This window comes from Scyliorhinus torazame, chromosome 22 (genome assembly GCF_047496885.1).
Source record: "Scyliorhinus torazame isolate Kashiwa2021f chromosome 22, sScyTor2.1, whole genome shotgun sequence".
NCBI classification, from domain to species: domain Eukaryota; kingdom Metazoa; phylum Chordata; class Chondrichthyes; order Carcharhiniformes; family Scyliorhinidae; genus Scyliorhinus; species Scyliorhinus torazame.
In genome coordinates, this window is record NC_092728.1 from 9,529,462 (window position 1) to 9,541,966 (window position 12,505).

A 12,505-nucleotide genomic window follows, 5' to 3' on the forward strand; every position below is an offset into this window, starting at 1 on the left:
GACGAGGGAACTAAATGTAGTATTTCCAAACTTGCAGATTGTGGTATTATCAGGTATTGCAGTACCCGAGAGGCTGAAGTTCCATTGGTTAAACCTGGGGGTTTACCATTGGCTGTATAGTATGTTAGCTCCGCCCTGATAGGCGGGTTATAAGAACCAGTGCCGTCCCAGCAGCCCTCATTCTGTACCTGAGCTGCTGGGGAACAGTTCTAGTCTATTAAAGCCTTCAGTTGTGCTACAACCTCGTTTTAGTAGTTATTGATTGTGCATCACAGATAGAACATAGAACATTACAGCGCAGTCCAGGCCCTTCGGCCCTCGATGTTGCGCCGACCTGTGAAACCACCCTAAAGCCCATCTACACTATTCCCTTATCGTCCATATGTCTATCCAATGACCATTTGAATGCCCTGTAGCCAGTTAAAATGGCTAACTCCCGATTTAGAATGGTCAACCCTGAGTTAAAATTGGGGAAGGGGAAAAACGATGTTGTCAGACAAGAATTGAAGTGCATAAGTTGGAACATAGGCTGGCAGGGAAGGACACAAGTGAAATGTGGAACTTGTTCAAGGAACAGGTACTACGTGTCCTTGATATGTATGTCCCTGTCAGGCAGGGATGGTCGAGTGAGGGAACCATGGTTGACAAGAGAGGTTGAATGTCTTGTTAAGAGGAAAAAGGAGACTTATGCAAGGCTGAGGAAACAAGGTTCAGACAGGGCATTGGAGGGATACAAGATAGCCAGGAGGGAACTGAAGAAAGGGATTAGGAGAGCTAAGAGAGGGCATGAACAATCTTTGGCGGGTAGGATCAAGGAAAACCCCCAAGGCCTTTTACACATATGTGAGAAATATGAGAATGACTAGAGCGAGGGTAGGTCCGATCAAGGACAGTAGCGGGAGATTGTGTATTGAGTCTGAAGAGATAGGAGAGGTATTGAACGAGTACTTTTCTTCTGTATTTACAAATGAGAGGGGCGATATTGTTGGAGAGGACAGTGTGAAACAGATTGGTAAGCTCGAGGAAATACTTGTTCGGAAGGAAGATGTGTTGGGCATTTTGAAAAACTTGAAGATAGACAAGTTCCCCCGGGCCTGACGGGATATATCCAAGGATTCTATCGGAAGCAAGAGATGAAATTGCAGAGCCGTTGGCAATGATCTTTTCGTCCTCACTGTCAAGAGGGGTGGTACCAGGGGATTGGAGAGTGGCGAATGTCGTGCCCCTGTTCAAAAAAGGGAATAGGGATAACCCTGGGAATTACAGGCCAGTTAGTCTTACTTCAGTGGTAGGCAAAGTAATGGAAAGGGTACTGAAGGATAGGATTTCTGAGCATCTGGAAAGACACTGCTTGATTAGGGATAGTCAGCACGGATTTGTGAGGGTAGGTCTTGCCTTACAAGTCTTATTGAATTATTTGAGGAGGTGACCAAGCATGTTGATGAAAGTAAAGCAGTGGATGTAGTGTACATGGATTTTAGTAAGGCATTTGATAAGATTCCTCATGGCAGACTTCTGCAGAAAGTAAGGAGGCATGGGATAGTGGGAAATTTGGCCAGTTGGATAACGAACTGGCTAACCGATAGAAGTCAGAGAATGGTGGTAGATGGCAAATATTCAGCCTGGATCCCAGTTACCAGTGGCGTACCGCAGGGATCAGTTCTGGGTCCTCTGCTGTTTGTGATTTTCATTAATGACTTGGATGAGGGAGTTGAAGGGTGGGTCAGTAAATTTGCAGATGATACGAAGATTGGTGGAGTTGTGGATAGTAAGGAGGGCTGTTTTCGGCTGCAAAGAGACATAGATAGGATGCAGAGCTGGGCTGAGAAGTGGCAGATGGAGTTTAACCCTGAAAAGTGTGAGGTTGTCCATTTTGGAAGGACAAATATGAATGCGGAATACAGGGTTAACGGTAGAGTTCTTGGCAATGTGGAGGAGCAGAGAGATCTTGGGGTCTATGTTCATACATCTTTGAAAGTTGCCACTCAAGTGGATAGAGCTGTGGAGAAGGCCTATGGTGTGCTCGCGTTCATTAACAGAGGGATTGAATTTAAGAGCCGCGAGGTGATGACGCAGCTGTATAAAACTTTGGTAAGGGCAACATTTGGAGTACTGTGTACAGTTCTGGTCGCCTCATTTTAAGAAGGATGTGGAAGCTTTGGGAAAGGTGCAAAGGAGATTTACCAGGATGTTGCCTGGAATGGAGAGTAGGTCTTAAGAGGAAAGGTTGAGGGTGCTAGGCCTTTTCTCATTAGAACGGAGAAGGATGAGGGGCGACTTGATAGAGGTTTATAAGATGATCAGGGGAATAGATAGAGTAGACAGTCAGAGACTTTTTTCCCGGGTGGAGCAAACCATTACAAGGGGACATAAATGTAAGGTGAATGGGTGGAAGATATAGGGGGAAGTCAGAGGTATGTTCTTTACCCAGAGAGTAGTGGGGGCATGGAATGCACTGCCTGTGGAAGTAGTTGAGTCAGAAACATTAGGGACCTTCAAGCAGCTATTGGATAGGTACATGGATTCACGGTAAAATGATATAGTGTAGATTTATTTGTTCTTAAGGGGCAGCACGGTAGCATTGTGGATAGCACAATTGCTTCACAGCTCCAGGGCCCCAGATTCGATTTCCGGCTTGGGTCACTGTCTGTGCGGAGTCTGCGCATCCTCTCCGTGTCTGCGTGGGTTTCCTCCGGGTGCTCCGGTTTCCTCCCACAGTCCAAAGATGTGCAGGTTAGGTGGATTGGCCATGATAAATTGCCCTTAGTGTCCAAAATTGCCCTTAGTGTTGGGTGGAGGTGTTGACTATGTGTAGGGTGCTCTTTCCAAGAGCCAGTGCAGACTCAATGGGCCGAATGGCCTCCTTCTGCACTGTAAATTCAATGATAATCTATGATTAATCTAGGACAAAAGTTCGGCACAACATCGTGGCCGAAGGGCCTGTTCTGTGCTGTATTTTTCTATGTTCTATCACCATCCGAGGAAAAAGGCTCTCACTGTCCACCCTATCCAATCCTCTGATCACCTTGTATGCCTCAATTCAGTCACCTCTTAACCTTCTTCTCTCTAATGATACAAATGGTACAAAGTTGGGTGAGCTGCGTGGAGGATACAGAGATGCTTCAGCGGGATTTGGACAGGCTGCGTGAGCGGGCACATGCAGGGCAGATGCAGTATAATGTGGATACATGTGAGGTTATCCGCTTCGGTAGCAAGAATAGGAAGGCAGATTATTATTTGAATGGGTGTAAATTGAGAAAGGTGGATACTCCGCGAGACCTTGCTGTCCTCGTGCATCAGTCGCTGAAAGTAAGCGCGCAGGTACAGCCGGCAGTAAAGAAGGCAAATGGTATGTTGGCCTTCATAGCGAGAGGATTTGAGTACAGGAATAGAGATGATTTACTGCAATTGTATCGGGCATTGGTGAGGCTACACCTGGAGTATTGTGTCCAGTTTTGGTGTCCTTATCTGAAGAAGGATGTTCTTGCTATGGAGGGAGTGCAGCGAAGGTTCACCAGACTGATTCCTGGGACGGCGGGACTGTCATATGAGGAGAGACTAAGTCGGTTAGGATTATATTCATTGGAGTTTAGAAGAGTGAGAGGGGATCTCGTGGAAACTTACAACATTCTAACAGGATCAGACAGGGTAGATTCAGAAAGAATGTTCCCGGTGGTGGGGGGTCCAGAACTAGGGGTCGTAGTTTGAGGATAAGGGGTAAACCTTTTAGGACTGAGGTGAGGAGAATTTCTTCACCCAGAGAGCGGTGAATCTGTGGAATTTGCCACAGAAATTAGTTGAGGACAAAAAGTTGTGTAATTTCACGAAGGAATTAGATACAGCTCTTGGAGCTAAAGGGATGGAGGGGTATGAGGGGAAGGTGGGATCGGGGTATTGAACTTGATGATCAGCCAGGATCATAATGAATGGCGGAGCAGGTTCGAAGGGCCGAATGCCCTCCGACTGCTTCTATTTAAAGGTCTCGGTTACGGGCCTTGACTCTCCCCAAGGGCTCGTATTCATCATTCGCGACCCTCCCGAAGGTTACCACGGCGATCAACGAGACCCACCACTGGAGAGGGACTGAACATATGCAGGGGACTCCCCGCACATAAATCCATACCATGTCTGCTGGGTACTGATATAGCGGCCCTGTGGTGAACACCACTAGTGGTATATTATATGTATTACGGCACTGCCCATATAGTAGAGGTACAATGGTAAATCCCTGCCTGCTGGCTCCGCCCAGTAGGCGGGGTATAATAGTGTGTGCTCGCCGTGCTGCAGCCATTCTGCTTCCAGCTACAGGAGGCACAACATCTTTGCTCAATAAAGCCTCGATTGTTCCACCATTCTCGTCTTTGTGGTAATTGACGGTGCATCAGGCCCCAAAACCACTTGCGAGTCTCAATATTTACCCAATTCTCCCTTTTTTCAGGGTGAATGTGCTTCTGCCGCCATTTGAGTCAGGGGCTTCCCGATCACAACTACTCGCTGAGGCAAGATCAATTCTCATCTTCCCCCCTCCTCCTCCTCTCGTTATTTACTTCACTCTGTGTCCCTCCCCCCCCCCGCCCCCCGAGGCCTCGACGGCCTTCTGATAATGCGGGAGAACCAGAAATGGACGCACGCCCCCTCCCCGGTGCCCCTGCTCCCTCAGTCTCCCCTCCCCGCTTCCCTATCAAACGGTCCTCCCTGCCAAGACTGTGCCTCTCCACAGCCCAACACCCCTCCCAAATCTCTGAGCCAAGTCGGTTACTCACGTCAGCGGCGAAGGTGTGGAAGTATGGCTGCTTTGACGCGTACCGGATCTGGTTGTACAGTTCCTGCTCCCAGACGAGTTTCCCTTCCTAGGGCGGGAGGGAGGAGAAATAGAAAAGGTTAAAACGCTGCACAGGAAGAGAATACGCTCCCCCAGACCCCCCCTCCCCACCCCCCCACCCCCACCCCACCCCCCCCCCCCTCCCCCCTCCCCCCTCCCTCCCCCAGCCCCCGCTTCTCTGCTGCCTCTCGCCGCCTCCAAGCACGCCCGGAACCCCCTTTGCAGCTACTGACCCTCGATCGAAGCTCACAGGGCGGGGGGAGCGAGGGGGGGCGGCGTGGGGCGCAGTGGTTAGCACTGGGACTGCGGCGCGCGAGGTCCCGGGTTCGAATCCCGGCTCTGGGTCACTGTCCGTGTGGACTTTGCACATTCTCCCCGTGTCTGCGTGCGTTTCGCCCCCACAACCCAAAGACGTGCAGGCGAGGTGGATTGGCCGCGCTAAATTGCCCCTTAATTGGAAGAAACAATGCTCTAAATTTATTTAAACGAAACGCTGGGGTAGTGAGGCCAGGATCGGACTGAACGGTGGAGCAGGCTCGAGATGGATTAATTGCCCACTCCTGTTCCTAATTCTGATGGTCTAAGAAAGAACTATTCTGTCTGATTTTGCCAACCGGCCGTTGGCCTTGTAGGTAGCAGCACCTCAAACACAAATCTGTCTTTGGTAAATACAGGGAATTCTTTGTTAATAAGGGGTCAGGGGTTAAGGCAAACGAGGAATATATCAACCATGATCGAATGGCAGAGCAGACTCATAGAATAATAGAATCATAGAAGTTTACAGCATGGAAACAGGCCCTTCGGCCCAACCAGTCCATGCCGCCCAGTTTTTACCATTAAGCTAGTCCCAGTTGCCCGCACTTGGCCCATAACCCTCTATACCCATCTTACCCATGTAACTATCTAAATGCTTTTTGAAAGACACAATTGTACCCGCCTCTACTACTACCTCTAGCAGCCCATTCCAGACACTCACTACCCTCTGAGTGAAGAAATTGCCCCTCTGGGCCCTTCTGAATCTCTCCCCTTAAACCTATGCCCTCTAGTTTTAGACTCCCCTACCTTTGGGAAAAGATGTTGACTATCTACCTTATCTATGCCCCTCATTATTTTATAGACCTCTATAAGATCACCCCTAAGCCTCCTACGCTCCAGGGAAAAAAGTCCCAGTCTATCCAGCCTCTCCTTATAACTCAAACCATCAAGTCCCGGCAACATCCTGGTAAATCTTTTCTGCACTCTTTCTAGTTTAATAATATCCTTTCTATAATAGGGTGACCAGAACTGCACACAGTATTCCAAGTGTGGCCGTACCAATGTCATGTACAACTTCAACAAGACGTCCCAACTCCTGTATTCAATGTTCTGACCAATGAAACCAAGCATGCCGAATGCCTTCTTCACCACCCTGTCCACCTGCGACTCCACCTTCAAGGAGCTATGAACCTGTACTCCTAGATCTCTTTGTTCTATAACTCTCCCCAACGCCATACCATTAACTGAGTAGGTCCTGGCCTGATTCGATCTGCCAAAATGCATCACCTCACATTTATCTAAATTAAACTCCATCTGCCATTCGTCGGCCCACTGGCCTAATTGATCAAGATCCCGTTGCAATCCTAGATAACCTTCTTCACTATCCACTGTGCCACCAATCTTGGTGTCATCTGCAAACTTACTAACCATGCCTCCTAAATTCTCATCCAAATCATTAATATAAATCACAAATAACAGTGGACCCAGCACCGATCCCTGAGGCACACCACTGGTCACAGGCCTCCAGTTTGAAAAACAACCCTCTACAACCACCCTCTGCCTTCTGTCGTCCAGCCAATTTTGAATCCAATTGGCAACCTCACCCTGGATCCCGTGAGCTTTAACCTTCTGCAACAACCTACCATGCGGTACCTTGTCAAAGGCTTTGCTAAAGTCCATGTAGACAACGTCTACTGCACTGCCCTCATCTACCTTCTTGGTCACTCCCTCAAAAAACTCAATCAAATTTGTGAGACATGATTTTCCACGCACAAAGCCATGCTGACTGCCCCGAATCAGTCCTTGCCTCTCTAAATGCTTGTAGATCCTGTCTCTCAGAATACCTTCTAGCAACTTACCTACTACAGACGTTAGGCTCACCGGTCTGTTTTTCCCTGCTGCCCTTCTTAAACAAGGGCACAACATTCGCCACTCTCCAATCTTCAGGCACCTCACCTGTGGCTGCCGATGATTCAAATATCTCGGTTAGGGGACCCGCAATTTCCTCCCTAGCCTCCCGCAACATCCTGGGATACATTTCATCAGGTCCCGGGGATTTATCTACCTTGATGCGCTTTAAGACTTCCAGCACCTCCTCCTCTGTAATATGCACACTTCTCAAGACATCACTATTTATTTCCCTTAGTTTCCTAACATCCATGCCTTTCTCCACCGTGAATACCGATGAGAAATATTCATTCAGGATCTCACCCAACTCTGCACATAGATGTCCTTGTTGATCCTTAAGAGGCCCGACTCTGTCCCGAGTTACTCTTTTCCCCTTTATGTATCTGTAGAATCTCTTTGGATTCTCCCTTGCATTATTTGCATTAAATAATTCGTATTAAATTCCTGGCGGGAAAGGCCTTTGGTGCCCCGCCAGCTGGCGCGGAAATGACATTGCCGGGCGGCGCATGCGCGGGAGCGTCAGCGGCCGCTCATGGCATCCCCGTGCATGCGCAGTGGAGGGGGCCTCTTCCTCCTCCGCCATGGTGGAGACCGTGGCGTAGGCGGAAGGGAAAGAGTGCCCCCACGGCACAGGCCAGTCCGCGGATCGGTGGGCCCCGATCGCGGGCCAGGCCACCGTGGGGGCACCCCACGGGGCCAGATCGCTCCGCGCCCACCCCCCCCCCCCCCCCAGGACCCCGGAGCCCGCTACACACAAGACAGACAAACACAGAGGGATGAAAAGGAGTAATAAAAACATAAATGAAAGAGAAAGAGTCTTTGCTTTAAATGGTGGTTCCTTGCAGGCATTCTTCACAGCGAGCTTGTACATTACAATCTTTGTTTTGTAGCCTGTACTCGCGATTTTCCTGGAGAGGCAGAGGCCCTGTTTCACCAAACTTTGCTTTCTTTCAGTCCCTGGCCTGCCTTCAGCTCTCTGTACTCACAAGCAGAGGCCTTCTGGAGAAAGACCGTCAATTCACACCAGCTTTCCACATTGCTGGAGGAGGTGCTGACGACAAGGGGACTGGAGAAGGGGGTAGTATCGGCGGTATTCGGGGCTATTTCGGAGGAGGAGGAGGCGCCGCTGGAAGGGATCAAGGCAAAGTGGGAGGAAGAGCTGGGAGAGGTTATAGAGGAGGGCTTCTGGGGTGAGGTGCTCCGGAGGGTGAACGCCTCCACCTCGTGCGCGAGGTTGGGGCTGATACAGCTGAAGGTGGTGTACAGAGCGCACCTCACAAGGCCGAGGATGAGCCGGCTCTTTGAGGGCGTAGAAGATGTGTGTGAACTGTCGTGTTATTGACCCTGGGGTAACACGGACCGCAACTGGATGCAGTTGGACTGGAAAGCAGACACCAAACGTAGGCGTTGGTTCAATACGATTTATTGAACTTCTGTAACAAGGCACACAGCTGCCTGTGGGTCGACACTCTACTACTCTACGTGTACTAACTCTAACTAACTAGACCAGGCTAGCTCTGAGCCACGTGTAGAAGGTGCTAACTGATATATACACCCTGACTGTCACTACAGTTGTCACCAGTGAAAATGAAATGAAATGAAATGAAAATGAAATGAAAATCGCTTATTGTCACAAGTAGGCTTCAATGAAGTTACTGTGAAAAGCCCCTAGTCGCCACATTCCGGCGCCTGTTCGGGGAGGCTGTTACGGGAAGAGGCGGAGTGCTGAAGCCTTGTGTGTTTTATAGTAGGAAGCCCCCCTCTGGTGTTCTGTCTGGTGATTGGTTGTGTTCTGTCCTGTGTGTTGATTGGCTAACCTGGGTGTCTATAACTGCCTGTCTTTACCTCATGATGTGCATGAGTGCATATTATGAATGTTGCAGGGGGGGGGGAGAGAGCAAATCACGTTCATATGTTTTGGTCCTGTCCAAAGCTGGAGGATTACTGGAAGGAGGTGTTTAGGGTAATCTCGAAAGTGGTGCATGTGAAACCTGAGCCCTCGGACCAGCCGGGGTTGGAAACGGGCGCGGAGGCCGATGTTGTAGCCTTCGCCTCGTTGATCGCCCGAAGGCGGATCCTGTTGGAATGGAGATCAACCTTCCACCCTGTGCCGTGGCCTGGCCAGGGGACCTGCTGGAATTCGTAACGCTTGAAAAGGTCAAATTGGAACTGAGGGGAAGGGTGGAGGGGTTCCACAATTCATGGGCATTATTCATTATGCACTTTCGAGAATTGGATCACATCGAACATTAGGGGGGGTCGGCTGGGAGGGTTGGGGGGGATGGGGGGCTGTGTGTGTTAATGGTGACTATGGGTGATTCCTGATTCCTTCCAAGCTCTAAGCTCTAAGCTCTAAGCTCTAAGTTCATCTGCCTTATCCGTAATACTTCTTGCATTAAAACATATGCACTTCAGGCCACCAGACCCGCTGTGTTCAGCAACTTCACCCTGTCTGCTCTGCCTCAGAGCCCCACTGTCCCTATTCCCTAGTTCTCCCTCAATGCTCTCACCTTCTGCCCTTCCTGGGCAGGGGGTTGGGCACGGGAGCAATAGGTCAGAAGGTGAGAGCATTGAGGGAGAACTAGGGAATAGGGACAGTGTGGCTCTGAGGCAGAGCAGACGGGGTGAAGTTGCTGAACACAGTGGGTCTGGTGGCCTGAAGTGCTTATGTTTTAATGCAAGGAGCATTACGGGTAAGGCAGATGAACTTAGAGCTTGGATTAGTACTTGGAACTATGATGTTGTTGCCATTACAGAGACCTGGTTGAGGGAAGGGCAGGATTGGCAGCTAAACGTTCCAGGATTTAGATGTTTCAGGCGGGATAGAGGGGGATGTAAAAGGGGAGGCGGAGTTGCGCTACTTGTTCGGGAGAATATCACAGCTGTACTGCGAGAGGACACCTCAGAGGGCAGTGAGGCTATATGGGTAGAGATCAGGAATAAGAAGGGTGCAGTCACAATGTTGGGGGTATACGACAGGCCTCCCAACAGCCAGCGGGAGATAGAGGAGCAGATAGGTAGACAGATTTTGGAAAAGAGTAAAAACAACAGGGTTGTGGTGATGGGAGACTTCAACTTCCCCAATATTGACTGGGACTCACTTAGTGCCAGGGGCTTAGACGGGGTGGAGTTTGTAAGGAGCATCCAGGAGGGCTTCTTAAAACAATATGTAGACAGTCCAACTAGGGAAGGGGCGGTACTGGACCTGGTATTGGGGAATGAGCCCGGCCAGGTGGTAGATGTTTCAGTAGGGGAGCATTTCGGTAACAGTGACCACAATTCAGTAAGTTTTAAAGTACTGGTAGACAAGGATAAGAGTGGTCCGAGGATGAATGTGCTAAATTGGGGGAAGGCTAATTATAACAATATTAGGCGGGAACTGAAGAACATAGATTGGGGGCGGATGTTTGAGGGCAAATCAACATCTGACATGTGGGAGGCTTTCAAGTGGCAGTTGAAAGGAATACAGGACCGGCATGTTCCTGTGAGGAAGAAAGATAAATACGGCAATTTTCGGGAACCTTGGATGACGAGTGATATTGTAGGCCTCGTCAAAAAGAAAAAGGAGGCATTTGTCAGGGCTAAAAGGCTGGGAACAGACGAAGCCTGCGTGGAATATAAGGAAAGTAGGAAGGAACTTAAGCAAGGAGTCAGGAGGGCTAGAAGGGGTCACGAAAAGTCATTGGCAAATAGGGTTAAGGAAAATCCAAAGGCTTTTTACACGTACATAAAAAGCAAGAGGATAGCCAGGGAAAGGGTTGGCCCACTGAAGGATAGGCAAGGGAATCTATGTGTGGAGCCAGAGGAAATGGGCGAGGTACTAAATGAATACTTTGCATCAGTATTCACCAAAGAGAAGGAATTGGTAGATGTTGAGTCTGGAGAAGGGGGTGCAGATAGCCTGGGTCACATTGTGATCCAAAAAGACGAGGTGTTGGGTGTCTTAAAAAATATTAAGGTAGATAAGTCCCCAGGGCCTGATGGGATCTACCCCAGAATACTGAAGGAGGCTGGAGAGGAAATTGCTGAGGCCTTGACAGAAATCTTTGGATCCTCGCTGTCTTCAGGGGATGTCCCGGAGGACTGGAGAATAGCCAATTTTCTTCCTCTGATTAAGAAGGGTAGCAAGGATAATCCCGGGAACTACAGGCCGGTGAGCCTTACTTTAGTGGTAGGGAAATTATTGGAGAGAATTCTTCGAGACAGGATCTACTCCCATTTGGAAGCAAATGGACGTATTAGTGAGAGGCAGCACAGTTTTGTGAAGGGGAGGTCGTGTCTCACTAACTTGATAGAGTTTTTCGAGGAGGTCACTAAGATGATTGATGCAGGTAGGGCAGTAGATGTTGTCTATATGGACTTCAGTAAGGCCTTTGACAAGGTCCCTCATGGTAGACTAGTACAAAAGGTGAAGTCACACGGGATCAGGGGTGAGCTGGCAAGGTGGATACAGAACTGGCTAGGCCATAGAAGGCAGAGAGTAGCAATGGAGGGATGCTTTTCTAATTGGAGGGCTGTGACCAGTGGTGTTCCACAGGGATCAGTGCTGGGACCTTTGCTCTTTGTAGTATATATAAATGATTTGGAGGAAAATGTAACTGGTCTGATTAGTAAGTTTGCAGACGACACAAAGGTTGGTGGAATTGCGGATAGCGATGAGGACTGTCGGAGGATACAGCAGGATTTAGATTGTCTGGAGACTTGGGCGGAGAGATGGCAGATGGAGTTTAATCCGGACAAATGTGAGGTAATGCATTTTGGAAGGTCTAATGCAGGTAGGGAATATACAGTGAATGGTAGAACCCTCAAGAGTATTGAAAGTCAAAGAGATCTAGGAGTACAGGTCCACAGGTCATTGAAAGGGGCAACACAGGTGGAGAAGGTAGTCAAGAAGGCATACGGCATGCTTGCCTTCATTGGCCGGGGCATTGAGTATAAGAATTGGCAAGTCATGTTGCAGCTGTATAGAACCTTAGTTAGGCCACACTTGGAGTATAGTCTTCAATTCTGGTCGCCACACTACCAGAAGGATGTGGAGGCTTTAGAGAGGGTGCAGAAGAGATTTACCAGAATGTTGCCTGGTATGGAGGGCATTAGCTATGAGGAGCGATTGAATAAACTCGGTTTGTTCTCACTGGAACGAAGGAGGTTGAGGGGAGACCTGATCGAGGTATACAAAATTATGAGGGGCATAGACAGAGTGGATAGTCAGAGGCTTTTCCCCAGGGTAGAGGGGTCAATTACTAGGGGGCATAGGTTTAAGGTGAGAGGGGCAAGGTTTAGAGTAGATGCATGAGGCAAGTTTTTTACGCAGAGGGTAGTGGGTGCCTGGAACTCGCTACCGAAGGAGGTAGTGGAAGCAGGGACGATAGGGACATTTAAGGGGCATCTTGACAAATATATGAATAGGATGGGAATAGAAGGATACGGACCCAGGAAGTGTAGAAGATTGTAGTTTAGTCGGGCAGCATGGTCGGCACGGGCTTGGAGGGCCGAAGGGCCTGTTTCTGTGCTGTACAT

General features: G+C 49.2%; 1 protein-coding gene across 1 annotated transcript in view; it reads right to left on the bottom strand.

Moving 5' to 3' along the window:
* Positions 1-12,505, bottom strand: part of LOC140399417 (actin nucleation-promoting factor WAS-like) — a 45,228-nt gene that overhangs the window by 6,421 nt on the left and 26,302 nt on the right. The window contains exon 3 of the mRNA XM_072488995.1: positions 4,764-4,850. Within this exon, the coding sequence (XP_072345096.1) occupies positions 4,764-4,850 (87 nt within the window). The remainder of the gene's footprint in view (positions 1-4,763; positions 4,851-12,505) is intronic.